The sequence below is a fragment of the Barbus barbus genome (assembly GCF_936440315.1).
Source record: "Barbus barbus genome assembly, chromosome: 31".
Lineage (NCBI taxonomy): Eukaryota > Metazoa > Chordata > Actinopteri > Cypriniformes > Cyprinidae > Barbus > Barbus barbus.
In genome coordinates, this window is record NC_136759.1 from 12555863 (window position 1) to 12583530 (window position 27668).

The 27668-nt window shown below is 38.7% G+C and overlaps 1 protein-coding gene across 2 annotated transcripts in view; it reads left to right on the plus strand.

The window, feature by feature from the left end:
• The window catches only part of brip1 (BRCA1 interacting helicase 1), a 56170-nt gene that overhangs the window by 5964 nt on the left and 22538 nt on the right, over positions 1–27668 (plus strand). The window contains exons 7-20 of one of the 2 annotated variants that reach the window (XM_079387263.1): positions 3265–3567; positions 7309–7530; positions 8220–8419; positions 8644–8776; positions 8858–9012; positions 9658–9826; positions 9933–10073; positions 10337–10498; positions 18207–18378; positions 18452–18573; positions 23198–23310; positions 23980–24062; positions 24353–24631; positions 25718–26395. In XM_079387263.1, the coding sequence (XP_079243389.1) occupies positions 3265–3567; positions 7309–7530; positions 8220–8419; positions 8644–8776; positions 8858–9012; positions 9658–9826; positions 9933–10073; positions 10337–10498; positions 18207–18378; positions 18452–18573; positions 23198–23310; positions 23980–24062; positions 24353–24631; positions 25718–26395 (2932 nt within the window). Of the gene's footprint in view, positions 1–3264; positions 3568–7308; positions 7531–8219; positions 8420–8643; positions 8777–8857; positions 9013–9657; positions 9827–9932; positions 10074–10336; positions 10499–18206; positions 18379–18451; positions 18574–23197; positions 23311–23979; positions 24063–24352; positions 24632–25717; positions 26660–27668 lie in introns of those variants that run through there. The other variant, XM_079387264.1, reaches the window with a different exon arrangement.

Sequence of the window (27668 nt, forward strand, 5' to 3'; positions counted from 1 at the left end):
TTACATAAAGTTATGCTTTGTTTCTGTTTAAAAATAATAACCCAATCATGAAAGTTGTTGACTTGGGAAGCTTTTGAATTTGTTGATCTCACACTGTGTTTGATTCATTAAAAGCAACTGGCTCATAAGAGTCATTTGCTTGGGATCTGACTTTACTATTTATGCTGTAATATGTTTTTAATTAATTTAAAAGGGCCGGTTCATAAACGTCATTTGGAAAACTGGCTTTATTGGTCCTGCTCAATGTATTTAATTTACTAAAAACAACTGGCTCCTAAGAGTCATTAGCATGGGAAATGGACTACACTTAGTGCTGTATGTTTTTGATTCATTAAAGAGAACCAGGTCCAAAAGTCTTTCGACTTCATTGGTTGCACTGTATTTTTTTTTCCTCCAAAAAAAATCTACTTATTGGAGTAATCTGCTCGACACCAGTCGTGCTGTATGTTTTATGATGAATAGAAAATACTTTCCAACTCACTTTCATTTTGTACGTGCTGAAACTGTTAATGCACTTAATGTCATGAAGATCATTCAGTTCAGTTCCTTACTCTACTCTTCACATATCCATTATCTCTAAAATACACCATATAGTGACCAGCAGGTTTTTTTATGTATTTGTAGTATGTGTGCTGGCCCTGAACTGTAACTAGCTGTTGGGCACCACAAGAGCTGTGAAACGCTGTCATTGTACACCAGTGCTTCTGCAAACCCCCAAAGACACTTTCCCAATATCCTTGCTCATTTTTTTGTGCCAGAACAATGGCCACATTTTCTTAGCAGAGCATTGAGCTGCTAGATGCATCTGCAGGTGTCTGCCCCTGACTGGAACAGCATGCTTGGGTTAACGCTCCCACACAATGCCACTCACTGTTTTATTAGGAGCCGCTGTTGAGGTCTGGAGCGGCCTGAGGTGTAGCTCTCTGCTCCCCTGATATCAGGGCCTCGCCATGAAAGAATGCGCCACTCCGCCTGAATGTGTCTGTGGCGGCAGGTTTGGGCAATGGAAGCTGTTATCTGCATTCCAGGGGTGTCTTATTTGCTGTGCGGTAGCGAGAGGGGCCGAAACTGTGGCAGGCTGCGTGTAACGGATACCCTTGTGTCAGCTGCTTCCTGCATGGCTGCTGACAAGGCCTCCCATTCACAATCAGCCCTTTCTCTCCCCCCTGTGATGAATAAGTAATTATTTGGTATAGGAGGCAGGATACTTGGACTGGCCTATTGAATGTGGCAGCAGCAGGTAAGGTGATCGGCAGGGCCGTAACTCTTCCTGCGAAGCCGTAACCTTAGCTGCTGCCAGCTCTCTGTTTATTTAGCACGTCGGCCTGGGTCTTTGTCCCATCGGGGGACGGTTTGCAAGACAGGCTCACGTTCGCTTCCATTCTATCACTTACTGTAATATTTAATGACAAACAAGGTTTGAGAAGCAGCTTGGGTAACCGGAGCTGGACCTCTTCAGTGGAGTGCAGGCTAAAGGACAGCTTGATCCCTGATGTGAAGGTGTAACACACGCCGTGACTTAGCATTTGCTTATGAGGGATAATCTTACTGTCACTCTTGGGAAAAGACAAGAAGCTACTGATATTTTGACGGCCTGAAGCAAGACGGATGTAGGAGATTTTATTTATTGTTATCAATCAATATTTGGTATTTAATTGAACTAAAAATGAACAATACTTCTACAGCATTTTTAAATCTTAGTTAATTTTGATTTCAGCATTTACTAATGCATTATTAAAATCACAAGTTTTGTTTGTTAACATTAGTTAATGCACTGTGAACTGTATTCGCATTTTGTTAAAATTAAAGTTGCATTTTATTTTTAGATGGGACAGAACAAGAAACAAAATTGAAAGGTTATAAATGCTATAAATAAGCTCTGCATTATTTGTACAGTCAAAACTTTGAATAGGTTTTTTCATAGAAATTAAATAGTGCTCTAGACCAGTTTGCCATTTACAGTTTATGACCTTGATTGTTTTGATCGATTGATTGATTTTATTTAAATACTTTTTATAAGAATATGTACATTGCCGTTCAAAAGTTAGTGGTAGTTGCACATTTTTTAATCTCTTGTGCTCACCAATCTGCATTTATTTGATCAAATGTACAGTAAAAGATTAATATTGTGAAATATTATTACAATTTAAAGTTGACTGATTTTAATACATTTTTAAATGTATTCCTGTGATAGCAAAACTGAATTGTCAGCAACCATTAGTCCAGTTTTCATTATCAATGTTGAAAACAGTTGTGCTTCTTAATAGTTTTGTGAAAACTTAGATATTTTCAGTATTCTTTAATGAAGAAAAAGTTCAAAAGAACATAAATTATTTGAAATAGAAATGTTTTGTAACAGAAATACATGTCTTTGTCACTGTTGATCAATTATGAAAAATTATATTTTTTCTCAAGAAAAAGCTTACTGACCCCAAACTTTTGAACTGTATTGTTTTAGCATTGTATCTTGCTTAAATCCATCCGGCAGAATTCTGCAGATTTTTCTCACTAAAATCAGTGCAGAATTCTGCTGAATGGATTTAAGCATGGTAAAATGTTAAAACAATACAATTCAAAAGTCAATTAAAAATCAGTTTTTAAAAAACTGCTTATTCCATCTGTGCCTACCTATCAGCATCGATTAGAAACCTGATTCATAAACATACAGGGAAAGATTAAGCCCACCAATCCTTGAGGCGAAGAAATATTGACTCTGTCCAGTTCCTATATTGAATATTCCAGGCATAGCAGTTCAGATATACTGCAGATTTATATACTTCACAAGCTTTTCTTGTTTTATGCATGCAGTATTTCAGTACTCAGACAATACTGCTGTCTCCCACAAAATGAAGCAGGGACTCTCTGCTTGACACCAGCTATGTTACACATGAGTTGTGTGTCATTCCCATGAATGGAGGGGAAAGTGGGACACTTAAAATGCTCATACCATCCTCAAGATCAGTTTCACCAACTAGAGCTGGCTGCAGGCAAGCATAGCCCTTTGTGTGAAAGCTGCAATTAAAGAGATCCAATCAGAGGGGCCAGTAGCATGAACAATGGCACGGTCTAAAATTACAGTCTTGCTTGGGGTCATTCTGTCTTGACTTATAGCATTTGCCTGTTATGTGAATGATTATCTATATGACCTCATACAAAAGCCTTTTCATGATCTGGACAAAAAAGGGCTGTAGCATTGCTTCAAGTAGGTTGTTTCTCTTTGTAATGTTTATGCTTGACTTGTTTTTCTCTCTTTGTATTACACAGTCTCCTGTATCTTGTTCATTCTGTCCTTGCGCCAACCTCAAAGCAGGACAGAAAACGGTTGAAAAGTCCAAGGACAGTGATAAAGACAAAGAGGGAAGCGGAAGGAAAAAGATTCCAAAGATCTTTTTCGGCACTCGTACTCATAAGCAGATCACACAGATCGCACGGGAGCTGAAACGGACGCTTTACTCCACCGTGCCCATGACGATATTGTCCAGCCGAGACCACACCTGTGTCCATCCCGAAGTGGTGCCTCATGCCAACCGCAACGAGCGCTGCAAGGAGCTGCTGGAGGCCAAGAACGTGAGTCGGCCCCTTCCCAGGTTACACCATGTGACATTGCAACCACCTTTGAGCACAGGTTCTTCATTCATCTCTCATCATTAGAGCCTCTCAGAGGGATAAAAGAGAGTAGACTTAGACATCTCCTGGTTCACTGAGTTCAAGGCCTGAACCCTGAACTCTGCCAATATTAGTGTTTTGAGAGAAACCTAAAGATCATCAATGAATCTCTTTTAGGGATGCTCTTTTTAACCGGTTAACCGACCGTATAAATTTTGACTTAATTATTACAATCAGTTAAACGGTTTAAAAAGTTATCTATTTATTATTTCTGTAGGCCAATTAATCAAATTATTTTAAAAGGTTTGCTGCATGGTTAAAATACACTACGTGTATAAACCGCTATGCGTTTTTAGAGAAAAAAAACAAACATAAATCGCGTATTATTATTATTATTAAGTCGCATTTTATTATTTCATTCAGAAATGGGCCTAATGGCGACGCAAAATATTTACAAACATTATAATAAACACTGTAAACATAGCTAGACTATTTTAGTTCCCCTCACTCCACAACAAATCCTTTCAACTTAACACGATTTAGAAAAGAACAAGAATTAAAAATATAAGAAGCTATAGCTATATAAACAACAAGCTAAAATGAATTCATTTAGGCTAAAACGAAACTAAAACCAACATTGGGTCTCTCATTCAATAAAATCAAATGTTTCTGTATTCGCCAAAATATTATTTATTATATAGCCTACTTCACTGGCATTCCAATATCTACGTAAAACAAAATGTTTTGCATAACTTCACGGCGATACGGTGATAACACTTAAAGGCACAGATTTGATTACATATTTAAACTGAGCAGTGTGGTTTTTTCCATATGTTTGACTGACTATATTTTATTATGATAATGAACAGGCTGCATTGTTGTCAAGGTAGCAAAGCATAACTGTCCGCGCGCATGCGGCGCCGGTGCAATCATTTGAATTTTTACCTTCTAACAGTGGAAGCAACTACTCCTTTTAGTCATAAAGATAATTGGAATTGTGAACGGTTTGCTTTTATCTGTGTACATTCACAATACAAACAAATCTTTGTGCTTTTGTAAAATAGGCCTAAAGAAAAATAGGTTGCTGCTTTCTGCCGTTTACTTTCGCACAGCAGAAAAATGAACCGAAACTCTGCATACTCGGCTACTTTTTGCAGTTTTTTTTCTTTCGTTTGTTTTATTTATTATGTAAAAATATTTCTCATATAGGCCTATTTATTCGTTTTATATATATTTATTCTCATCTATATGTGATATGACATGACCATGTGAATACTCGTGTTCTGTTGTTTGCTGCTTTTTGCACATGTAAAATTAATCCCCGGAAAACAAATGTTAGTATTTTAAAAGGGTCACAGACACGTATACTTTCTAGTATAATTCAATTCTAATTATTAATTCTGGTGGTGATGGCGCAGTGGATAAGACACATGCCTTTGGTGTGAGAGACCCGGGTTCGAATCCACTGTGAGACACCAATGTGTCCCTGAGCAAGACACTTAACCCCTAGTTGCTCCAGAGGCGTGCGACCTCTGACATATATAGCAATTGTAAGTCGCTTTGGATAAAAGCGTCAGCTAAATGAATAAATGTAAATGTAATCGGTTAACGAGCGTCGGTTGTCGTTTAGGAGAAATAACCGAAATGAACATCCCAAATCTCTTTACGTAAAAAAAAAAAAAAAAAAAGTAATTCTCAGAAACAAAAATTCTGGATACATTAGGCCAGAAAAGCTTAATGTATTACTAATTGATGAATTAGCTTAATGAATTACTAATGTATTACTTAATGTGCCGATAGCCTTGTGGACAGTGCCCCAACATACAGCGCCATTGCGCTATGTCAGTTCTAATCTGTCCTATCATAATAAAGGTGAAAATGCCAAAAATAAACCTTTTAAAAAATGAAATTAGCCTTTGTTTGAAATAACTTAAATTTGATTGAATATTTTTATAATTTTATAATTTTTCTATGAATATTAGAATATTTTATCATAGAAATAAATGTAGCATTTTAAAATATTTATTTCTTGTTACTGTTTGTACTGCAGTATAGATGTCAAAACATTGCAATTGTGCTTATGTTGTTCAGTGCAATGATGACTTTAACCAAACAGAAAGTGTAGTGTTAAATAGTATTTGCAAAGGATTACATTAACATAATTTCAGCAGAAGTCACTTTCAAACCAAAGATCTTGGTCAACGCAGTAAATCCACGTGACTAAATTGAACGCGTGAAATCTTTCACATGGAACTCCTGATGCCTATTGGAAATGACTGGATTTTGCCCACAAAATCCACTGAACAGCAGTAAATGTGGCCAGTTTCTGTCTGCAATGTTGGCCTGTTTTCTTTGGCTGCAAACAGCATTTGACTGAAGATTGTCTGGTTTGGTGGTCCAAATTGGTGGTACATTATTAGAATGGTCTCATTTTAGATTTTTTTTTTTGTTTGTTTTGGTGATGATCGTGTTTTGTGTGTATAGAAACATAACCACTTCATCCACTATTTCCTCTTACCTCGTAAGTGTACAGGTCTTGGCCTGTGCCCTATTCATCCTTAAGTGTTGGGCCTAAGTAGTGATCAACTCATCATGAATTTGTTAGCCATTGAAAGTCTTGAATTGGATCTTGTGAACGGAGATTGACCCACTCTTTTCTGTGGAACCAAACACCTTGTTTCCTGATCTTCACAGAAGTCTGCAGGCCAAACAGCAAGTGTGGCCACTTATTCTGTGAACCCTCTTCTCCTTTCACTGTAATACTGTCGTAAGAGAAGAAGACGAGCTGGCGACCCTGAAATGCAAACCCTCGATTTAAGGTTTCACAAACTTAATCTCCGTCACCAAAGCTGTGGAGAACAGTTGCAGGCGATAATATCCCCAATCACTCATACAGACCTTTTTTTGTGCAGCCTTGTCAAAGGCTTCAAACGCACTTTGTTCCAATGGGAGCACCGATATTGTCCGTGTTGCTTAGTCTCTGACCATCGGGCAGCCCGCGTAATGATACCTATTATGCTGTCACCACAGGTGTCCACTCACCTCTCGACTGTGTCGCGCCCCTGCACATGAAAGCGGGGAAGACCGTGCCGACAACCCCGCTTGTAGAGAGGAGAGAATGAGCTGTCGTTTTCCTCATCCTCCCTGGGGCCCCATCTCTTGTGTCTTTATATGAGCCCCACTCCGAGTCTTTATTCCGCTCTCCTGGTCTTACTGAATGGCTGAAGCGCATAGGCCTTTCAGACACTTGTCGTTAAGTCGCACACCCCTCAACAGTGCCATCATCACCTTCATAAGAGTTGGAGGACAGGGGGATAAAAACGGCACGATCGGGTTGACATTTATCCTGTGCTCTCATTGATTGCTAATCCCTCTTAGAGTATGTATACTGGAAGCTGCCATCAGCCTTTCAGCAGCATGTTACAGGTTCCAGTGAATCACAAAACAATGCACAGATGATTCCCTTTTCTGCAGGAAGACACCTGCCTAAATAATTGTATAAAAACACAAGAAACTGTGTCCAATAAATGTGCTTTAATTGCATCAAAAATCCACATTTTCCACAGAACAGTTTGTGTCAGTTCATGCATTCCCTGGGATTCAAACTCACAACCTTGGTCTTGCTGGTGCTTGCTATCCATCTCAAACATTATTCATAAATAGTATTATTTTGGTGTGTTTATATATTTTCATGTTTTTCAGGGTCTGTCATGTAGGTACTACCACAATGTGCATAAAATGCGTGATCAGAGCACTTTACAGTGGGTTCATGGGCTACATCAGGCCTGGGACATTGAGGATCTGGTCCGTCTTGGGGGTAAGCTGCGGTCCTGTGCGTACTACGCAGCTCGGGAGCTCATGCAAGATGCCTGCATTGTGTTCTGTCCTTACAACTACCTGCTGGACCCCCTCATTCGTGAAAGTGTGAGCATTAATGCAAAAGCTACTATGTAATCTATAATACTACTATAATCTATATAATATAAAGTCAAATGTAGGGCTTTTTTGCGTTACATAGATTTAAGACTTTTTGCTGTGTTTTATAAAAAACAAATGAGGTGATTATTTTCTATTTTTGATGTGCAAATAAAAACACTAAATTTTTTAGAGAAATATATATACACTAATAATACTTCTATTCAGTAAGGATTAAAGTGACAGACTTTTTAATTTTACAGAAGGTTTCTGTTTTAACAGAAATTAACAGTTGTTTATTTCTGTTCTGTTTGCTTTGAACTTTCTATTATTCTATTCACCAAATAAATAAAAAAATCAGTTTCCACAAAAATACTAAGCAGCAAAAACGGTTTTCAACATTGATAATGGTGAGAATTGTTTCTGGAGCACCAAATCATAGATTAAAAACACACATTTTTAATTTTTAATTAATTATTTTAAGTAGTATATATTTTACAATATGTTGGTTTCTATATATTTGATGAAGCAAATGCATACTTAAAAGATTAAAAACATTAACACCGCCTACACTCTTATTTTAAAGTAGTCAGTTGAAGTTTTCAGATAAGGTTGATGACACATTTGTTAGGATGCTGTATTTGAAGATTTCTGTATTTATCCATATGGCGATAACTGTCATGTTGTTCCTTTGCCAGATGGAAATCAATCTGAAGGAGCAGATTGTGGTGCTGGATGAGGCTCATAACATAGAGGACTGTGCCCGTGAGAGTGCAAGTTACACTCTGAACCAAGCTCAGCTCTTGCTGGCGCGTGATGAGATGGATGGAATGGTGACACACAACATTCGGCGCGATCAACACAGGCCTCTGCTAGCCTTCTGCTGCAGCCTTGCCAAGTATGCCCCATCTTTTCTCCAACGGTTTCTCATCTTAGGCAGTAGGATATCCGTATTCTGCTTCATCGTGAGATGTAATATGTCGAAGATCTGCTTTCTGATTCTTGATATTTCTTTATTTGGACAAATCTGTAATTTGTGTTAACATGGGAGCTTAATATTACTCTTTGAAAAAAATTAAGTTAAGTTAAATTCATTATGTTTGTTTCCTTACAATTATATAGTTGGGTGCAGGAAAGCTGCAATAGCTTGGAGGAGCGTGAATATGAGTCTTCCTGTAAGGTCTGGACGGGAACCGAAATTCTTGGCATCTTCCATGGCCTTGGCATCACAGCAGACACCTTCTCTTTGCTACAGGTATCCTTCCTCCCATTTGACCAGGAGTATACTAACAGTCTGTCCCCTTTTTTTTATCTGACTTGTCTCTGCTTTGTGTAGAAAAACCTGGCAGCGGTGCTGGAGAAGGAGGAGCGGATCGGGCTAGTAAACGGGAGAGAAGACGTGGTGCAGGTTCCCACCATCAGCTCCAACACTCAGTCAATGCTCAAAAGCCTCTTTATGGTGCTGGAATTTCTTTTCAGACAAAATTGCAGGTCATTATCACAAACTACCCATCATTCTTCTTACCTTACTATCTCTAAAAAGGTTTTTGGCAGTGATTTTTAAAGACCCCTTGAAATCACAATTGGAGTTTTATGGCTTCTAGTCCATGTCTTTTAGCTGTAAGGCTATATTTATACTGGTGTACTCCTAAAAGTTGACAAGATTTAAGTGTAAAATTTACAGAGGAACCATAAATTCAAAATAAACTGCAAGAAGTAAAACAATGAATTTTTTGCTACTGATGTTGAAATCAGAGATGCTATTAAAACAGTGCTGTCGTAATTCTATAATACTTGCATGTCACAGGATAGTGAGGGTTGGTGAAATTACATTAATGACACAGACTTCAGGAAACTAAAATAAACTATAATATTGGCAACAAAATCATCACAAGTGTATGTTGAATAATTGACGTCATCCATCCCTAGTTTAATGAATGAAAATAACTTCCAATGTAATTTAGTGTACTTGATAATCCTTGTCTTTGTAAAAGCTTTGATTAAATAATGAAATTGAATAATAATTTAATGATCATTAAATAATAATTTAATGATCTAGTAATCCACTTTAGTTATTCTATATTCATCTGTTAGTTTTTCTTGATTTTTTTAAAAAAATTTCGTGAATATGTACAGGTTTGCAGATGATTACCGTGTGGCCCTCCAGCAGAGCTACATGTGGACCACCCAGCAGGACCTGCCTGACGCTCAGGGCTTTTTTGCACGACCCCAGCGTCGCCGACAGAGCAACCGCACCAAAAATCTGGTGCACACCCTGAGCTTTTGGTGCCTCAACCCTGCTGTGGTGAGAGCAACTGTTTTTTCTGTAGTACTTTTAAAGTCTCATTTGGATGTTGTCGGTATGAGTACGAATCATAAGCTGTTATGGCTGGTGATGTGTGTCATGACAGGCATTTTCAGATCTGAGCGGCTCAGTGCGAAGTATTGTGCTGACCTCGGGCACCCTCTCTCCCATGGGCTCCTTTTCCTCTGAACTGGGCATCAAATTCTCCATCCAGCTGGAGGCGAATCATGTAATCAGCAAGTCACAGGTCACTGTTAGATATTTTAATATTAATATTTTTGCAGAAATGGTTACACTTTTTTTATTCAGGATTCTTTGATTAACTTAAAGTTAAAAAGAACAGCATTTATTTGAAATGGAAATCTTAAATTCGAAATGTCCCTTCTGTCACTTTTGATCAGTTCAATGTGTCCTTGCTGAATAAAACTTTAATTTCTTCTACGAAAACATCAACGACCCCAAACTTTTGAATAGAGTTATATAATAGTTGTGTATTGGTTTATGTTGCAGGTCTGGGTCGGTACAGTTGGTGCAGGGCCTCAGGGTCGTAAACTTTGCGCCACATTTCAGCATGCAGAGACATTTGCCTTCCAGGATGAAGTAGGGGCCCTGCTGTTGAAAGTCTGCCACACAGTGAGCCGAGGGGTTCTCTGCTTTCTGCCATCCTACAAGGTACGTACATCACTATTGCTCATACTTAGCAACTGCATAGCATTACAGTGGCAACTTTCTATTTATTTGCTTATAAATAATGTGTGCAAAATGTAAGATTCTGAACCACTTGTTTTTTTACTGTAAATTATGTCGGTTTGCTACTGCAGCTCTACAAAGCTACCACTGGGAGGCCTTAGAGACCACAACTTTGCATTTCTGTAAACATGCTGATGTTTTCCATAAAATGCTATAAAAAATATCATCTGCGTACTGTGTAAGACTGTGGTTTCAGTCTGACATTTCGGTAGAGGATCCACTAAGCCATAACTCAAAAAGTAACTGGTACAAAATTCAATAGCAGTGGTCAGATGATGACCATATGCGCTAATATGTAGCCGTAATGTATTATGGATAATGAACAAAACCTTTGAGTGCTGGCTCATGGTTTTTCTGTATCCCTTTTCAAGTAACAGGTTCAATTATTGAAAGCCAATGAAAAATACTTTATTACTTTATAAATACTTATTCCTCATTGTTTTTTATGTTTAGCTCATGAATAATTCAGCCCTATTCAAGCTGCCTGTCATTATGTATGACATACATCATGACAGGCAGCTTGAATACATACAAAATGTTAATATACATTTAGTATCCAATTCCAATATATTGCATCCAAAATATTTAGCCTACCAGAATCATAGTATGCTTCCCCGACTTTAACACAAGAACCAGTTTCTTCACATATTGACCACATAAATTCCCTATTGTATATCATGTCCATGTATGAATGTTCCATGTGGATTAATATTTAATCTGGAAACTGAGAGCCTGAGAGTCCCGTCTGGGGAGGAGCAGACCATCAGTAGTCTCCAGACACCTCTCAACACTCCTGCTTGATCCCTATCTCTCCACTTCAGGGGACCATTCGATGTGTGTCTGTTCTGGCTATTTGTCCATATGACACCAATTTTGCTGTACCACCCTCTGGCCCCTCAACAATATCATTCAGAACTCACACAAATAGAAACGCAAGTGCTTTACGGTTCTCAAGGCATGGTTTTGCAGCTACCGTGCCGTCTCAGTTGGACCCTGTTAACCACATTGCCCCATGTCTGGCATGACCTCATGACAAGAAGGGCTAAACAGCTAAGATGGCCTGCTTATTAAATGTGAGCTAGGAAAGGTGAAAAGATCTTGTGGAAACGCAGGATGCTTTTAAAGCAGATTAAGATAAGGGCCATTAGAACTGACGTCGCCAAGCTGTCTGTGTGAAGATGCATCTAAACTGGCGCCTGATGCTTGAGGTGGGGTGAAAAGGAGGGGTTGGTGGATGTATCTGTACAACTTGCATCCTCTCAAAGTCAAAGTGCTCTACAGGGTGTCTGAGCATAGGCTATGAGCCCCCAAGGCCTCTCAGCACATTGTCTGCAGTCTCAGCAGTATAAGTAAAGATACTACAGCACATGTGATTCAAGGATTTCTATTACAGAGATACTGTATTTATTTATGTAACAATCTTATGTTTTTTATTTTTATTGTAAATTGTCTTTGTATTTACACACACACATATATATATATCCACCTTTTTCCTAACGAGCCTACTGCGTTTTAAATTATACAAGGCATTTCTGGTTTGGGGAAGTTCCACTCAGAAAGACTGCAACAAATAATTTCAAATCATAAGATTGCGCTACAAAAAATCTTAATTCGTAATTTTCACTGAGTGGGCTGTAAATTTTCATTCATTTTCTGTTTTCAGAAGTCAGGAGAATAATGTTACGTTAGATATTAATGTGACGTTATATAACAACATCTATAGAAATAGCTTTTTTTCAGCCTGCTGCATTATTTTCCTCCTGATTGTTTTCGTTTCCTTTTTATTTCACTGTAAGTAAATGAAAAAAGAAAACAAAAATACTGTGCATTTTTGGTCTGCTCTCCCGATTTAATTTATGCTATAAACCATGAATGATTCCCTGAAATGCACTAAGAATCTTTCATTTTTCTCCCCAAATCCTCATGTCTCTTTCCATGTTTGATTTTACACAGATGCTGTAAAATATAGATATACATTACTATAATGATATTTAACTTGTCCATTGCTGCAGATAGGAGGAGGATCTTTAGTAGTTATTCATGGTATGTTGAAAGTAATTTATTAATGCTTGCTTTTACACTTTTAATGATCGATGGTTAAAGGTTGAGTAAAATGTCACCTCATTGTACCCAGCTTTTGAAAATGCTTATTGCATTCATAGATCGAACCTTTTGCTGATTGTTTAAAGTGTAAACGGAAGTTACTCCCATTATTTGCACAGGATAAAGGTGTATATAATTTAAAGTTTTGAATTTTTATAATTTTATATAAATGGACCATATATTAGCAGCAGTGCTGAATCCCACCACTAACTTCTCTTTTCTCAGACAATTCACATGTTTACTTATTAGCTCGAGGAAGTGAGATTGCTCTGCTCAGACTCCATCCATTTCAGATGTTTATCAAAGTAAATGTTGATGTTCTATGCTGTCATGCCACTGTAAAATGTGTAACTCTCTTTCTTTAAGCTGTGCATTAGTGAGGCAAGCCCTTTTTCCAGCTATAGCTCTTGACTAGATAACAACAGATCCATACTTCAGCACATCTTGTTCTTTATCTGTGATGTTCAGTTCTCACTGTTGGCCTCACACTAATGGCCTGCTCCGCGTCAGCACTGAAGAGTGTGGGTGCTTGCAGGCCACCTGGCAGGGGCGTCACTCTGCCTCGTCCTTGGCGTGATCTTCACTGTGATATTTGACAGCTGAATTATTTACAGCAGCTACACATCTTCTCCTGCTGCCACTAGGGCCCTATGTTTCATTTATGCCACCTTACAACCAAGTTTGTCCATTATTTAGAGGCCTTTTGCAAAGGAAAAAAACAGCAATGTGTTGCCACATGACAGAATTGCGTCAAGATTGGAGGAAAATAGATAAAGAGCAGTGTAGGTGGCAGAGGAAATGAGAGCAAGAGAGAGAGAGATAGAGAGAATGCACAGAGTTGTGCCTCCCAGTGCCACCTCACCACAATGTCCCCTCAGAGAACTGCATCTGGTCAACTTAATCTAGCATGGTGACACAAGCTGAGTGATGCATATATTTAGTCGACTAACCACAATGAATTATTCACCTTTTGTTGTGCCTGTGGATATTCGCTAGATAGTCTTCACTCCACTTTGTTTTAACAACAGCTTCTCTAAATGTTAACCCACTCTTCTGCAGACATCTCTGAGATGTGACCCTTGTCTCTTTACTGTCAAGGGCAGCAACATTCACATGTACACCAACAGTTTGATTATTCCCAATAGTTAGAGTAAGGATTTACTGCGATTTAAGATGGTTACAGTCATTTGTACATTTTTAAATCAAATTGTTTAAATCTAAGCATTCCTTTTAACATGAGACGTTTATGTATCCTAGGATTTTAGTTGTTTGTTTGATGATCTTTTTTTGTGCTTTTAATCACCAATGTTAAGACTCCTATTTTATGAAAAATGGCAACAAAAAAAATAAGGGTATTTTGTCTGTATATAGACACAGACAAAACTTCCATTGGGTGATTAGATGGCAAATACAAGGGAAGATGGAACCAAAGAAAACACTACATAATTTAACGCAATGTTTTGATATTTACTATTGTAACAGGCATTACCCAGCTTTTAGAGAAGTAGACTGACTTAAGTTACATGACATTTGATTCACTTCTGTCTCCTTTTTCTGTGCAGGATCATCTGAGGGTCACCTCTTAGTAAATATAATTGACTGTGAACAAAGTGTCTGTTGTTGATCTGTTGCAGATAATGCTAGTCTGCCACAGAGTTCTGAAGATATGAGATTCTGGTCTGCTGTAACGGGGCCTTGAATAAGAAATGAGAGTGGGTCACTGATGTTGTTTGCTCCCAGCCCTCGGCATCAGTGTGAGAGACAAAGTGTCAGAAATGGGACTGTATACACCTCATACACTCATACTGATGGTTAAATGTAGCCTAGTACTCTCACACTTCACTGTAATATTATCATTTGGAAATCATTATATTAGCACTTTAAACCTTTTTAAATAATTTCAGTCATTCTCCAGATGTACACAATGACAAGACAACATGAGGTTAAATGCCTCTCATCATTTGTCAGAGCTTGTTTGGTACTAGTGTTTATGTCGTTTTTGAGCATGCCATCTATTTGATGGCACTGTCACTGACCTCAGAGAGGGATGGTGTAGGGTCATTTCTGCCATGTTTGTGCACCTGAGCCTCAGCCAAGTGTGCAGATTGACATTTTCATTCTGCTGTGTCCTGGTCTAGGCCCTGTGGAAACAGCGCTGCTCTTGTCAGATAATGCCTATGAATTAGGCATGAAGGCCATGTGCTGATCCCATCACCACCACCCCCACAAGCTCCCATTCCTTTTCCTTGTCCAAACATCTTAAAACACAAGTGCACACTTACAGTGGCTAATTTCATTTGGCAACATTGGATGCTGTCCATTTATTCCGTCATTGTTTTTGTTTGATAGATCAAATGTGAGGTGTTACGGGTATACTGGTGATAGCAATTTAACAATTCTTAACAATTCCCTTTGTAATTGGATCCTGGACTTTCTAACCGGAAGACTTCAGTCCGTGTCGGCCACAACACCTCGAGCACTACCACACTGAGCACAGGTGCCCCACAAGGCTGTGTGCTCAGCCCGCTGCTCTTCACACTGCTGACCCACGACTGCACTGCCAAGTTCAGCTCCAGCCACATCATCAAGTTTGCTGATGACACAACAGTGGTAGATCTTATCAGCAACAACGATGAAACGCAATACAGAGCGGAAGTGGCACAGCTGGCTGAATGGTGTGGCACTAACAATCTGTCCCTCAATGTGGGGAAGACAAAGGAGGTTGTAATTGACTTCAGGAGAAACTCTGTTGACCCCCCCCCCCCCCCCCACTGACCATCGACAGCTCGACTGTGGAGAGAGTTAGCAGCACTAAATTCCTGGGGGTGCACATCACAGAGGATCTCACCTGGACCACCAACACCATGTCACTCTCCAAAAAGGCACAACAGCGCCTACACTTTGTCCGCCGGCTGAAATGAGCAAGTCTCCCTCCACCCATCCTCACCACATTCTACAGGGGCACCATTGAGAGTGTGCTGACCAGCTGCATCACTGTCTGGTACGGGAACTGCAGTGCTGCTGACCGCAAGACCCTCCAGCGGACAGTGAACACAGCAGCAAAGATCATCGGTGCCCCTCTCCCCTCCATCCTGGACATTTTCCTTACACGATGCTCCAGCAAAACCAACAACATCGTGAAGGACTCCACCCATCCCTCCCACAGTCTCTTCCAGCTAAATATTTATGTGACGCATTCGTATAGTTTGTATTTTTTATCTTTTATTTTTTAGTTTGTATAGGGTAAATATTTATATATAGTATACTTAGTTAAAATCTGTCAGTAGATTAGTTGTGTATAGCTTTATAGTGTTTTTTTACTTCATTGTTGTATGCCTATATTTATGTAGCACCGTGGTTCTGCGAGGCACGACATTTCGTTCCACTGTATGTCCCCACATGTAGCGGAATGACAATAAAGCTCGACTTGACTTGACTTGACTTGACTTGGATTGATGGATGGATGGATAGATAGATAAGATACACTATAGATATAAAAAAAATTTCATTTAGTTTACATTAATTTTATATTCATCTTCCCGTGGCCAATTCAATTCAAATTCCATCTCACAAATTAAAAAGGTGCTAATTCTTCATTTCCAAACTTGAAAAATATGAAGTTTGTAATGAGTCTGTGGAATTGAACGACTGGTGATAATCTTGAGTTTCTAGCTCACTGCTGACTGGCTTGTCTTCTGGTTTTTCAAACTACGGCTCTAGTCTGTCAAGATGAGGGATGTGGAAAATGTGCCTGTAATGAAATGACTGCATAGAAGCAGACATAGAGTGATGTTTACTCACAGTGTCTGTGAGATAAAAGCATTAGGACCATTACCCTTTGAGCCAAGGGACTCCTGGAGTGGCACTGTATTGTATTTCGCCCGCTTTTATAAGGCCTTACAAATTACAGCTCTGGGAATATAAACAACAATCTTACACAAGGAGTCTTTGTGCTTGCATGTGTCCCTGTCTTTTAAGGGCCAGCATTTTATTATCAGGTTACGCTCAGGTCATCATCAGGTTACACTTCAGACCAAGCACAAATTAATAACGTTGACCCTTAAGGTAAATTCAAGATGCCAAATACACCTTCTAGACCATCAGTTGTATCCATCAAAACACGACCATACATGTATCCGTTTTTCCTCCTCGTCCTCTTATGAACTCTTCCTCAGAAATCTGAATTTCCACCAAGTACAGGGTGTATAATGTGATGTTTTATTCTTTGGGCAATCTACTGAGAAAGAGCATTAATAATTCACTTTTTATTCATATTGGATTTGAAGCAAATGCAGGACAATTGGTTTACTGTTAGTGTTTGAAACAGTGACATTTATGAACTGTTGCATCTTCAGCACAAGTGTCATGTTTTCCTTAAGACAAGTGGCTTGTTTGTTCTTATAAGCAAGCATAGACCTGACGAAATTGGGGCTTGCTTCACTTCACAGCCACATCAGTGTGTAAAAAATTTTTCATTGTCCAGAAGTCTCAGCCACCTCAGGTGAGATGTAATGGTGTCTTCCTTGAAGTGTGGATGTGCTTAGGTTTTGTGTCTTCTAAACAACAAAAGTGCAATGATCCTAATACTGAGCCCTGAGGCACTCCTCCAGTCCTTATGTTATTGTTTATCTGAATTTATTAAATGAAGCCACAAATTCCTGTAGTCATGTGAAGTTTTTTGCTGATCACAAGCAGAACTTTTTTTTGACCCTTCTAACACATTTCCAAGCCAGTGAAGATTCGCTTGGATTGTAAAGGCATGCCTATTCAAGAGGAAAATGCGTACAGCAGAGACAAGAGTTGCTCCCTGTGTGCAAGAGCTTTTAGATCAGTGTTTCCCCTTTGGGAGTCACTGACTTTTTTGCACTAACAATAGCACTGTAACAGTGATTTTTATTATGAACTAAGTTTAAACTTGCAGTTTATCTGCTCTCAGTAATGGGAATTAGAGAGAAGACAGACGAGAAAACATCCTGTGTCTTGCTGTGATGTTTTGTCCTCAGGCTTTTAGAGTGCAATGTAATCTGCCTGAGCAGCGTATTCCATTATTCGTTAAAATACAAAAAAGTTCCAAACCAGCAAATTGTTTACAGTGCAAACAGGAGGTCTGTATTTATTAAACTATGAATTACTGGGCAACCCAGGGTTCAGACATTCCTCTTCAACTGAGTCTTGTTTTATTTATTTTAATGGGTGCCACGTGAATGTTGCAGTTTTGAATCAGACATTTGTGTTCAAGAATTTGGTTTTCATTATGTTTGCTATTAAAAGCATCCCTGTTTACCCATCTTGCTCACTGCTATTATTACTCTACACTAATTACTAATGTGTTGCGTCAGAACAGGAATAAAATTATGGTGACCCATTGAACTTGCATATTATTATAGACTTAATATTATGTCCTAATAATGACTACTAATTATTATTACTAGTATATTACATGCTAAAAATATCAGATTGTCTTGATTGTCTTGGCGGTCCGTTAGAAATAAATTATTTATGGTCAATTTGTTTTTTGTTTTTTAAGATGTTAGGTAAACTGAGGGACCGCTGGATGAACACAGGTCTGTGGGACAAGCTTGAGGAGCAGAAGACTGTCATTACCGAGCCACGTGGTGGTGGCAAGGGTGATTTTGATGAGTTGCTGCAGACATACTATGAGGCCATCAGAGGAACAGCAGCCAACAGTGAAAACAGAGGTTAGTGTTGATTCATTCCAATCGCCTTGTTTAAATGTGTTGGCTGCGTGTTGATTATGATTTATTTTTCCAGATGGAGCCTTGCTGGTTGCTGTTTGCAGAGGGAAGGTTAGCGAGGGCTTAGACTTCACTGATGATAATGCCAGAGCAGTGGTCACTATTGGTATCCCGTTCCCCAATATCAAAGACCTGCAGGTAATGGTCTGCAAAAATCATATGACAATTAAAATTGCATATACTGTATTTGGCATGTCTATGAAATTTCTCAATTGTAATCGATCTCATGAGCCATGTTCAAATCTATCAAAAATAGTATGTTTGATTAATGGAATTCCGTAAAACATGGCATCATATTTGCATTATTCCTAAAGTCACTAATGCCTGAACTTGAAAAGTCTATTGCTTTAGTAGTTGTTTTAGTCAACTGGATGTGAATTTTTTTTGTTTGTTTTTTTTTCTCGGTTCAAGATGATTCAAAACCGTTTAAGTGGCTTCATGAGTTGTGAACTGATGGTAAAGATTCCTATTAGAGTAACTTTGCTAGGCTCGCCTAATCTTTTTATAAACCGATTGAAAACTTTTTTTTCTTCATCCTCATTTCAACCCTGAAGTATCATTTGTCCTCTCATATGTGTTCATGTTTTAAAAAAGTTACTTTGTAGGCAGAACATCACTTCCCCCTTGCTGTGATCCGTAAATGAATTCCATAGTGATTGTGCAGTGTTCTGCCTGTCCTTAGCAGATAGACCTGACCTTTAAGCTTCCCCCTCTGTCTACCTTGCTGTCAGAGTATGTTGAAGCCCTCCTAACTGGGTCTGTCACCGTGGGGATATGTACAGATGATTGACACTTCCAAGCCCTTCACCTTAGCGGAAGCTGTTGGCGTGGTTGTACCCTTACCTCTGGGGAAGGCCTTTGATTTTTTTTTCACTTCTGCTCCAGTGGAGGCCAATTGAGTTTGCCATTTTGGATGAGTTTTGGAGGGTTCTGAGGTAGGTTTTAATCATGTGGCTTGTTGCGGATAAGCGATGAGTTGATGTGCCAGAGGGGGTGAGGAGCAAGGAGGCAGGGGTTTCTAGTGCACCTGGCCAACCGTAATGCTTCTCCTTGTCTCAAATGCCACATGAAGTGGTTGACAGCACTCAAACCTGTTTGGTTGCTGCCCTCGATTTCCCCTCAATACATCCCCCATCGTCACAGGTGATGCTTTGACTCGTTTGCTTAGTGCAGGTTAAAAGATAAAGGATGGTGAATGAGTTTTGGCTCTTTATTATCCTAAACAGAGAAGAGAGTTTGCTGAAACCTTTGCTACTTGTGAAATGACAATTATTTTTGCAGTTTAAGTCTATCTGCAAATCATCTTCTACACATCTTTTTCAGTTTCAGTACTTTTTTAAGGATTCCCACAGTGCTGATTGCCAGACCTGAGAAAGTCAAATGCCATTGAAATATGAAAATAAATGTGAAAATGAAAATATGCTTAAGGCTGCATTTATTTGTTTAAATATACAATAAAAACTCTATTGAAAAATATTATTACAATTAAAATAACTTTTTCTATTTTGATCTATTTTACAGTGTAATTTATTCCTGTGATGACAGCTTAATTTTCAGCACAAGCTTAATTTTAATCACAAATGACTGGCGAGGTCATGGAAATCCATTGTTGAAAAAGAGTACAAACTCTGTTTTATGCAAGTCCATCTCTTCATGGTTCATACTAGGAAACAACACTTCACTCAACAATGAGCAATTAACAACACAACAATATTTATATAAACTGATAGCCTGCATGTAACCTTTTGGTTGAGTGGATGGGGGGTAGAGATGACCCCTGGGGATATCTAGGATATGACCCTATTAATGCAAAGGAAAGAGAGGACATTGACACTATTTACTGTCAGTGCAATGGTTAGTCTATACAAAGCCAGTCTGACAAGCACATTAATGTTTGCATCGGCACTCAAAGGGAGCCATCCAGATTTTTTCAGAAAGTGTAAAAATTTTGATTTAGTTTCATTATTGTTTGTTTCAAGCTTTCAGAACGGTACGCACATGCTTGAATTCATTGTGACTTGTGGCTTAACTTTCTACTCTCTAGTCAGAGTAGAGGTCCTGTTGTGTGGATGCCTGCACAGTCTTCCCAGATAGACAGAAAAGCTATTAAAGTGCCTCTGAAACGAGAGTATCGCTTTTATTAGTCCGTTATTGGGAGCAAGATCAAAGGTGAACTTTAAACAGTCTAAGGCGGCATTGTAAGCTGATGGTGCACACATAAAAATAGCCTCTGGTGAACATAAAAACTGGAGGGAACATGTTTTGTTTCGCTAAGAAAAATAATCTCCGATTTAAAAGGCAGTAAAAGGCCTATTCCAGCTGATGCCATGTCTCGATGCCTAATGAACAGCTTGTGCGAGACTATGGAAAGTGTGTTAAATTGTAAAGGTTTGTGTGGAATGTTGTATCTCGTTTCTCTTTGATTTTCCTTTTAATTACGGATCGGAGGACTCTTAGTGTGACCCGCTCTGCTGTTTCCTAACACAGACAGACAGCAGGCTACGAGATCTCAGTGACGGGCACGGTGTTCCAACAGTGTTCCGCTCTGCTGCAATGCATGCCTCTTGGTCAAATGTCTGTTTTTAAGGATGAACAGGTAAAGAGGTTGAAGCTGATGTGAGAGTGGGCTATCTCCTGACATTTTACGTAATCCCTTCCAGCTTGCGGTTTCTTGCACATTGAGGAGATTTGGCTAGCAGCGAGAATTGGCTTTTTCACATATGCAAGCTGTCATGTCGGATTGAGTGTTGACGTGGTACTGGGAGGTGAAGGGCCTTGATAGTGAAATAGACTCTGATTGGATTTATATGACAGTCTGCCTCGGGGTAGCGGCCTTTAGTTGACAACAGGATCTCTATCCAGATGCTTTTAACCCTTCCACTAGGTTAGAGATTGAGATTGTGCATCAGATGGCGGATACGGTCATGCTGAAGTGTTTGCTCTTCAATTCAGCCCCATGTGTATGTCAGTGTGTCCATGTGTTTCTAAATATTCCTGATTAAGGTGTGTGACAACATCGGGGGTGACGCAGAGTTGATGTGTACAAGAGACAAGCCTTACTTGCGATGGTCATGCCCTCGTACAGGTTGTGGCATCTGAAAACACAGTACCTGTCACAAATAGTTAAGGCTTTCGCCGTCCTGTCCCATCCGACGGGATTTGAACTTTTCACTTGTCAATTCAAAAATGTTAGCGTTAAAACCGTGAGGGCAGTGGGTGAAAATTGATGGATGTCTCCCTGGCATTTTTATGGCAAAGCAGATGCCTATTGTCTGGTGGCCTCTTTCTTCCGCCTCTTTGCAATGGATCAGCGGTTGTGGGCAGGCGAGTATGAAAGCACTTCAGGCCCAGGGTGTCATCTTCAGGGGAGCTTTGCCCTCTGCAGATCACTGCTCACCAGTCCTACCTCCTGCCAGTGTTAATCTAATTAGTTCTATATGAGCAGCACGATGGTGGTGCAGCTCCCCCACTTCCAGGTGTGGCCTGTTGGGTCTTCTGAATAATTAAGAATGTGTTGGTGAAGATTAACACCATCTTCTTTGACCATTTACTTTTACTTTACTTTACTTTTATCATTTAGCAGACGCTTTTGTCCAAAGCGACTTACAAATAAGAAAAAGTAACTAAAACTAAAAAGTTACAACTCTATAAATACTATCTACCCACATATTTAAGAAAATAAAGAAATTAAATAAAATTGACACATGCATATAACAACAACATTTCAATAATAAACATATCAATGAAAAAAATTAAATAAAAAGCTACTACTATCCCTTGCCGGTGTCCCTGCCCAGTGGAGTCGCACGGTAGAGTCGATGGTCTTTACACTCTTTACTTTTTTACTTTTGTCATTTAGCAGACGCTTTTGTCCAAAGCGACTTACAAATAAGAAAAAGTAACTAAAACTAAAAAGTTACAACTCTATAAATACTATCTACCCATTTAGAATGGAATCTTTATTTGAACAAGAGCAAAATTCTGTCAGTTTACTGTCATTTTAAACTTGTAAGCCTTTTGTGTTTCACAGAAGAAAGTAGGTCTAAGTTGAGCAGAATGGCTCATGAATTGCCTAAATCAGCAACTTTCCAGTTAGAAGACCTGTACATTTACCACTATACAGTGCTTAACCAATGATATACTGTTTGTTTATCTTGCTCAGGCATGGAATCTGTTCATCAAAAGTTTAAAATGGTATTTTCCAGGCCTATAAATGAACAGAATAAAGAAAGTCATGCAAAAGTCAGGAACATTTCTGTGCATGCATAGAGTACCATTAAAAGATTTGAGTTCATAAGATTTTGTTTTAAAATGATTCTCTTATGCATGCCAAGGCTGCATTTATTTGATCAGAAATGTAGTAAAATTAATATTGTGAAAGATTATAATTTTAAAATAAGTTTTTTTTTTTATTATTATTATTTTAATCATTTTAATATGTAATTTATTCCTCTGATGGCAAAGCTGAGTTTTCAGCAGTCATTACTCCAGTCTCCTCAATGTCACATGATCCTTCAGAAATTAATCAAAGAAATTTGAACAGTAGTCTATATATCATGCAGCTTATGCTCATCCAGTAATCACAAATGTAACAAAAAAAAAAAAAAAAAAATATATATATATATATATATATATATATATATATATATATATATTTCCAAAAGGTGTGAGAACATTTTTATTTTACTCCTACCATCTCCTGAAATTCTATGTTTAATGTTTTTATAGGGGCTATTTTGTCATAGTTTCTTTTGCATTGCAGGTTGAACTGAAGATGAAATACAATGACAAGTATGCCAAGTCACGAGGGCTTCTGCCTGGTGGGCGCTGGTACGAGATTCAAGCATATCGGGCACTAAACCAGGCACTCGGAAGGTCAGAGACACATTACTTTTACAGTTGGTATTTATGCATATGTATTATTCTGACATGGTTCAAATCTTTTAAAGGGTTAGTTCACCCAAAGATGAAAATTCTGTCATTTAATTACTCACCCTCATGTTTTTCCAAACTCATAAGACCTCCGTTAATCTTCGGAACACAAATTAAGATATTTTTGATAGAATGTGAGAGCTCTCAGACCCTCCATAAACAGCAACGGTCCTTACATGATCAAGCTCCAGAAACGTAGCAAGGACATCAGGGGTTCAACCGTAATTTTACGAAGCTATGAGAATACTTTTTGTGCGCAAAAAAAAACAAAAAACACTTTATTCTAATTTGTCTCCTCCGCGTCACCCTAGCTCCATTTTGGAGAATATTCACTGAAAGCAAACAGCGTGTGCTCTTCACTATGGATTATTTGTCCGATCTCCTTGCTAAGTTTCTGGATCTTGATCTTGTAAGGACCCTTGTTGTCTATGGAGGGTCTGAGAGCTCTCAGATTCCATCAAAAATATCTTAATTTGTGTTTCGAAGATGAACGGAGGTCTTATGAGTTTGGAACAACATGAGGGTGAGTAATTAATGACAGAATTTTCATTTTTGGGTGAACTATCCCTTTAAGACCAATATGGTTTAATGATATGTTTGCTGTGCTCATAGGTGTATACGACATCGAAATGACTGGGGGGCACTTATACTGGTTGATGACCGGTTTAGGACGAACCCGAACAAATACATCACAGGTAAATTACTAATGGTCTAAAAGTGCTAAAAATGATTGTCACCCAGCTGTAGTTCCATTTCTGTATCACTAGATGGAGATAATGACCCACCGCAGGGGTTTTGACTGTGGGCTGCGGCCAGATAATGTGTACATAAGGTCTTGCTCTTTTACATGTAACAGTGATGGGTTTAAAACATTCATTACTTGAAAATGTACACGTATTGACAGTACTGTGGTAGAGTGTTATGAAAATAGTGGTCAAGTAGAGTGGCTAAATGTTTGTCAAACGCTGCTGTCCTCTTCTCTCAGGCCTGTCAAAGTGGGTGCGTCAGCTAGTGAGGCACCATGACACCTTCACTGGTGCCATGCAGTCCCTGGAGTCCTTTTCTCAAGGCCAGCGGGGGGCAGTAGAGACCTTCAAAGAGACACAATCTCAGGCTGCCCCTCAACACCCCTGCCCCTCCACTGTTACCTCACCCCCTCCTAAGATAATCGCTCCCCTCAAGCCATTTGACCCTCAGCTTGCACCGCCGAACCTACATACCGAGGTGCGGGTGGCCAACTCTGAGAGCAGGTCTTCTGAATCAGGTATATGGGGAAAAAAATCATTGTATTTGTTTAACATTCTCATTTGTGTCCTGAAGGAAGTCACTGTATTTGGTGATGGATAACTGTTGGGCCAACGGTTTCCTTCTTCACTCCATTAAAGGCCTGTAACTTCCATGCAGTTCTTTTATTTCTGTCTTTCAAAATGAGTCATTTTGGGGTTATTTACATCTTGCTCTTCATGTCGTTTAAAGGAAAAGTTCACCGAAAAATTTAAAAATCATTTATCATCTTATTGTAAATGAACATTGTTTTTTTTTGTTGTTGAACAAAAAAGGAGAAACAAGATGGTATTGTTTGACAAGAATGACTTTGATTATAACTGCTGTCATCTGGATTTTTAAAAAAAAATTGTAGTATTTTATTATTATTATTATTATTATTATTTATTTATCCCCCCATTAAACTTTGAATGCTACTTCGTGCAAACAAGTGACCAGTACATTTATTCAATATTTCTCCTTTAGTTTACCAAAGAAAACGAAGAAATTCAAATAGATTTATACCACTGTGAGGTTGAGTAAACAATGACAAAATGTATTTTTGGGTCAGCTATTTCTTTAACATTGTGGGCACCTTTATGTAAAATCGTGTGGTAAGTGAGCCTGCATTTATGTGGCATGTACATGTATGTGTGTGTGCGCTGTACACACTCTTCACTCCTCATTGCCCCTGTCAGACTCTGTGGCCCTTGACTGACTGAACAGCGTTGGGATGAGCAGATGTCTGACTGTTGCTTTTAATGAAATCCCTTTGACCTTTGTTTGTGGTAGATTGAGCATGAGTATTTGCGTACACTTGAGAACAAATCAGGGACTCCACTCATTCAGACATATAAACCGTATTGTAGACCCAAACCTAAAGCCCCATACACAATTATCATAGAGACCCTGTGCTCCACCACTCAATCAAAGCTAACCCTCAAACATGTTTTGTCTGACGGACAATGCAGGCTGTATTGTTTTAACCAAAGATTCTGCTTTGAGGCGTACATTTGAGCTGGTATACACACCCAAGAGTTTTGTATAATTGTCACTCAGATGTCTTTGTGTCTGTCTGTTTGAACAGGTGACCAAAAGAATATGCAGGATCCATCTGAACCAAGCAGAGAACGCAATGTCCAAAGAACATCATGGTCTACAAGCCACCTCTTCACCTCCACTCCAGTCAGTAGCCTATTCAAGACTCCTATTTTTCAATCAGAGCCAAATGCGAGTTCAGTGATCAACAAGCAAGTTCAGCATGAAGTTATTCCTGTGGCACCAAAGCACCAAATAAATGGTGTTCTTGACCTAAATAACAGTACAGTTGAACCTCAACTTGAGCAGGTCTTTGTGATCCCTACCTCTACTTCAAAGAACCCCACCAGCGGAATGGACCATGAAGATACCGAAGAAGATGAACAGAGTATCTTCTACAGCCCTGAGCTGTTTGAAGGAGACGAGGAGGAGAAGGAAGAGACTACTAAGGTGGAGAAATCTCCTCCAGAAGTCAGCCATCCTCTCGCTAATAACACAGCCAGTGTTCTTTTAGAGGACCTCTTTGGTTCAGAGGAAGGAAAGAGGACATTGTCTGAAGACCTTGTGAGCAGCGCTGTCCCAGACAACACATTGTTACAGGGTAGTACAGAGCAGACAGATTTAAACTGCGGGACAGATGTTGGCTCACAAAATGGTGCCAGCAGTAGTCGGTTACGTAGACTCTCCAGATGTAGGCAGAAAAGGCCCAGCACAACAGCAGCATCAGGTAAACTCACCAACTATTTTAAATACGTGACCCCAACTAGCCAACCGTGCATCATTACAATTGATGACTGATGATGTTTAGCTTTGTGTATGATGAGGAAAGAAAAGAGCGAATGTTTGCAAGTCTATTGTGTCTTATTTAGTGTAATAATGAACATTTTAATCATACCCCCAAAAATCAACATACAGCCGCTGATCTGTCTTTAATAGGCTCCTGAGAATGTGTATCTTTTATAAGAATTATTAAAATAAGTGACAAGCACATCTTCCTGTCTTGACTGGGTTGATTTAATGAGATGCACTGTACTGTGGAGGTGTGGGCAGGGGTTTACATGGCTGATTGCACTCGGCTGAGAGGTTCTGCGTTTTTACTCAGAAATTACAGCCCAGTAAAGTTTTATTTGTGTGAACTCTGAATGTAAACGGGGGGCAGCTGTGTAGTGCTGGGGGCCAGGGCTCTGAGAGCAGGCGGTCTGTAAACCCTGTCTCGCTCTCACTAAAAGCTTTAAGAAATGACAATATGTGAAGGATTATGTTACATAAACACAAATAGCAGTGCATTGAACAAGGCTATTTCTATAGTAAAGTATTTTTAATAAAGTGGTAATTAAAATTTTACTTAATTGTAAATTGTAATAACAGCTATCATTATTAGTATTATTATTTAAAAATATATAATTGTTTATTTTAATTAACTTGTGTTTCATTAAAATGTTAAAACTAATATTGTTTTATTTTTGGTGTTTTTAATTCAGGGTGTTCAGGGCTTCGGTATTGTGTTACTCTTTCCTCTCTCCTTTTGTTTACATGACTTGGAACAACAAAGAAAGCTGTTGTTATTATTATTATTACAAAAATTCTAATTATTCTGTTTAATAAAATGAATAGCTTATTTTATTATTTAATTTTAAGGCATGTTCAGGTCATTATACTTATAATTTTGACCACTCTTGTATTGTTTGAAAAATCTAACAGAATCTAACCCTCTCTCTTTGTGCCCATGGCCTTAAACAAAAAAAAAAAAAAAACGTTTAGAAAATAAATTTGACTGTAACCAATTGGACAAGAATGTCAGATTGTATCTTTAGTATTTGAATTCATAAATATGACAGCATGGGGTTACAGTGTTTGTTCCACATCTAAAGGATAATGTTTTTTAGATAATATTTTTTAACGGTGTTGTTACTGGCAGCAATATTCGAATAGTCTGACTGTGATAAGAATAAAAAAGGACTATAAAATGTTATTACTCGCATTATGTTCCAAGGAACATA